Source organism: Anneissia japonica, unplaced genomic scaffold (assembly GCF_011630105.1).
Source record: "Anneissia japonica isolate Jap-2015-1 unplaced genomic scaffold, ASM1163010v1 scaffold287819_len434453_cov191, whole genome shotgun sequence".
In the NCBI taxonomy this organism is placed as follows: Eukaryota; Metazoa; Echinodermata; class Crinoidea; order Comatulida; family Comatulidae; genus Anneissia; species Anneissia japonica.
In genome coordinates, this window is record NW_022713610.1 from 129,502 (window position 1) to 133,506 (window position 4,005).

The window sequence follows — 4,005 nt, forward strand, 5'->3', positions numbered from 1 at the left end:
GTATATATATGTGTATATATACACTTGTGCTTAAAAATGACTTCATATATACCGTATATATTATATATAGGCCTATATATATAAATATATATGAGGCCCTATATAGGTCTATATATACCTATGTTAAGGCTTTAGAGGCGCCATTGCTTTCTTTCTTTCCAAATTATTTATGATAATATAAATATTCAGCAAGACAAGAGTAATGAATATTTATTTTGTTAATCTCAAACAGCGTTAGTTTATTCAAGACTGCTATTGTAATTGTCATGGTGACAAATATAGCGATAATGTTTTGGAGTTTTTTGTCTTTGCAGATGGGATTTCAAAGACGCACGGGTAGCTTGTCGGCAGCTAGGGTATACTACTGCCCTCAAAAGTGTACCACGTGCAAGATTTGGGCCCGGAAAAGGCAAGATTCTGTTTGATGATACTTCTTGCACAGGATACGAGAAATACCTTAACGACTGTCCTCATTCAGAGTACGGGGCACACGATTGTAGTCACGGTGAAGACGCGGGCGTTGTATGCGATCATGTGGCAGAAGGTAAGGGCGTACACAGGCCTATGATATAATATTGATTCCAAAGTAACACAAATATACAAAAACACTAATAAAATTCAAAGCACTTGCAGTGATATTACTCCTAATCATTGAATCCATAAAATTGTATAATTGCTTGAGCTTCGCTACATGATCTTCTTCAAAACCTTCAACAAAATGGCAATTGTGAAAATGTGCAATTCTCCACTAAAAAGATGTGTTATATTTATGGGCATTGTACAAATATTCTTAAGAGCAATACTGTGAAATGAAATATATTTACAAATACATTGCCTTTGCAATTATGATCGATGTTTTGATAAGCTGTTTAAAGAAAATAATTTTTTATAAGTATTCTATTTAAAAGAAAGGCAATTGTTTTTTTTTTCTTGTTTTCATTTTGTTATCAATATTTGTTTTGTATGTTGTTTGATATGATTAGATCAAATTACTAAAATATTAAATAACAACATGAACAACATGCACTTTATTGCCCGCAATATATTTACTCATTTTACCTATACTTTTAACGAGTAGGCCTACACATTTAAACTCCTGGTGGAAAGAGATAAACGCTACAGCTATAGTGCCTTGCTAGAGAGCTCACCTCTTAATCATAGGCGTAGATCCCGGGGGGGGATATATCCCCCCAATATTTGACAAGGGGATGATGGTCCATTGTATCATCCCCCCCCCCCCCAATATTTTGACTATGTATGGGATAAAATGGAGCTTTACATTACACACTTCAAAAGACTGTCACAGAAATAATTTGCACTGTCTTATGCGCTTACAAAGATGAAAATTAGCATAATGTATTAATGTTGATAACAAAATTATTTTATCTGGTACCAATCTAAGTTCTTATTTCCTTAGATGTTAGATGTGCTTGCAAAGACAGCTACATTTCACACTGAAGGGTGTGTACGACATCAGTATTGTTATGTCAATTCCAAGAATGTTTAAGGTTATATCGGTCGATGAAGAATTTATTGACTAGGCCTATAGCAAATTGCATCAATTTTTTTTGCAAAAACAAGGTTTCCAGCTTAAGAGGGTGGCACATCCCCTGTCCGCACAAGGGCACACATTTGGCGCTAACACCAGGCGCGTAACATGGGTCTTGGGTCAGAGTGGGTATTTATTTTCCCGGTTAGTAATTTACCATACCCACCCCACCCCACTCCCCATATAGAAAACAATACGACATAAGGATTATCTTATTTATAATATAGGCCACACACGCGTGTTTGAAACTAAATATAAGCATTTTCATCATGGTTTTATTTATTACAAACATATTCTTTCACCATCAATACACATTGAGGCCCTTCTTTTAGGTTAAAACGATTTAACTTAAATTTGTCTTTCTTGAGTTTGGGACTATTATGTGTTTAAATACCTCAAAAGGATAAACCTAAAAGAGCCCTAAAAAATGCGCGCGAAGCGCGCAAAATATTTTTTGTGTTTCTAATTATAATTTCGTCGGAATTGATGAAAACTCCCTAAAATGTGCAATTTATAGAGGAAATTAGCCTACCGTAACAAGAAATGCGCGCAAAGAATTTTGAGAATTTTATGCACTTTCAGAGGATGCATTTGTCAAGGGGTGGGGAAAGATTTTCCAAAGATGGATTTTTTCCCCTTGTCCCCCGGTTATTTTAATTCTATTTACGTTGGAATTGATCAAAACTCCCTAAAATGTGCAATTTTTAGAGGAAATTGGCACATGTCAACAAGAAATTCGCGAAATTTGAGGTTTTTAGGCACTTTCAGGGGATGAAAAGGGAATTTATAATGGGGGTAGGGAAGATTTCCAAAGATAGATATTTTCCCCTTGTCTCCCAGTGGTTACGCCATCGGGCAGCATAGATCAAAGGAGTTATGAGAGTTTTTGAAGTGGAGAAGGGGTTGCAAGGTGTTGTGAGACTGGTCATTATGAAATCTTCCTTTTTATTCCTGTCTTTATTTTTCTCTTCTCTTTTTCTTTTCCTCTTCTTTCTCTTTCCCTCCCTCTCCCCTCTTTCTTTTCTCTTATTACCCAGCCCGGTACGACGGCTTGGTCAGCTCGGTAAAAACCGTCAGGGGAGGGGAAGTTTTCCATTTTTAAAATTTCAATGCATATCAATGTTACTGTGTCACGCTAGTCCTCACATAGGCAGAGATGTGTATAAGAGACAGATATATATGTGTGTGTGTTTCCTTTTCCACCAATTTTTACAAATTTGTAATGAAAAAGAAGATGTGGAATAAACTTGATTGATTGATTGATTGATTTCATGATTCAGATAGGTGCAATTATTTTCTTATTTTCTCCGACAGACATTAATACATACATCGTATTTGGAGGTTTTTCTTTTTTAATTATATTAAGTGTTTTCATCGTCTATGCCATCAAAGATATCAGGTAAGGCCGTTTAACTTCTGATGAAAATCATGGAAATCATATTGATAAATGAGGTCTAATAATGTTTGATAATCCAGTTAATATAAACTACACTTATATGATATCTTGCATTTCATTATCGCATCGTGGTGGTGGTGATGAAGGTAATACTATAGTGATAGGCCTAATTATGATTATCATGATTATTGCTATTATCATTTTGTTTTCAATATCATAATTTTGTGATAAGCCGGGCACTCACTGCGTCGTACGGCCGTCAGACGATGAATCCAGCTCCGCTTCTTAATGAGTTCTAGGCGACTCGACGCCGTCCTGATTGTCGGTGGCAGTCTGAACGAATCGTCATCATTAAAAATGATCCGTTGCGCGCGCGTGGTGGCGTTGCGTTCTCGATAGAATCGCATCGGCTGACAACCGTTGGGTGCAGTAAGTTATGATCATTTTTATAACTCTGGTTATCACAATCATCGTATTTATTGCTATTATTATAGTTCTTTTGAATATTTTTTTTTTTTTTTTTGCTTTATTAGAGAGAAACGACGAGAACAACAAGACAAACCACCAACGTATGTATAAGCAGAATAACATCCTTCGCCAAATGATATAAAAGCAAAAATAATATTTTTCCTAAAAGAGCAAAATGAAGGACAATATAAAATTAATAAAATTACAAAAACGCTGACCATAATAAAGAAGAAAATATAATTTAAAAAAAATAACGTATACTGAATGTACAGATTGTAAATAATATACTAAGTATATAAATAATGTGTGTACGCTGTAAATGTTTGTACTATGTGTTTTTCTCAGCATTATCGAATACCATAACCGCCTTAGCTGCCTTTAAATTTGCGCACGTTATGGAGATCTGAATTTTGCTACGTATCACAATAGCTAAGAATATAAGTTTGGTGTAAAGATTGTGCACCCTCTGAAAATATTTTTAATCGATGTTACTGATCAAGAAAAATGGGTTGAAGATTTTTAAATTCCGAAATATATATTATATATAAGAAGCCTGTAAAACGAAGATAATATATATATATATATATATATA

At 34.7% G+C, this 4,005-nt stretch overlaps 1 protein-coding gene across 1 annotated transcript in view; it reads left to right on the forward strand.

The window, feature by feature from the left end:
• The window catches only part of LOC117108527 (neurotrypsin-like), a 12,001-nt gene extending 9,703 nt beyond the window's left edge, over positions 1-2,298 (forward strand). The window contains exons 4-5 of the mRNA XM_033250567.1: positions 315-544; positions 2,258-2,298. Coding sequence (XP_033106458.1) covers positions 315-544; positions 2,258-2,298 — 271 coding nt within the window. The remainder of the gene's footprint in view (positions 1-314; positions 545-2,257) is intronic.
• The last annotated feature ends 1,707 nt before the right edge of the window (positions 2,299-4,005 follow it).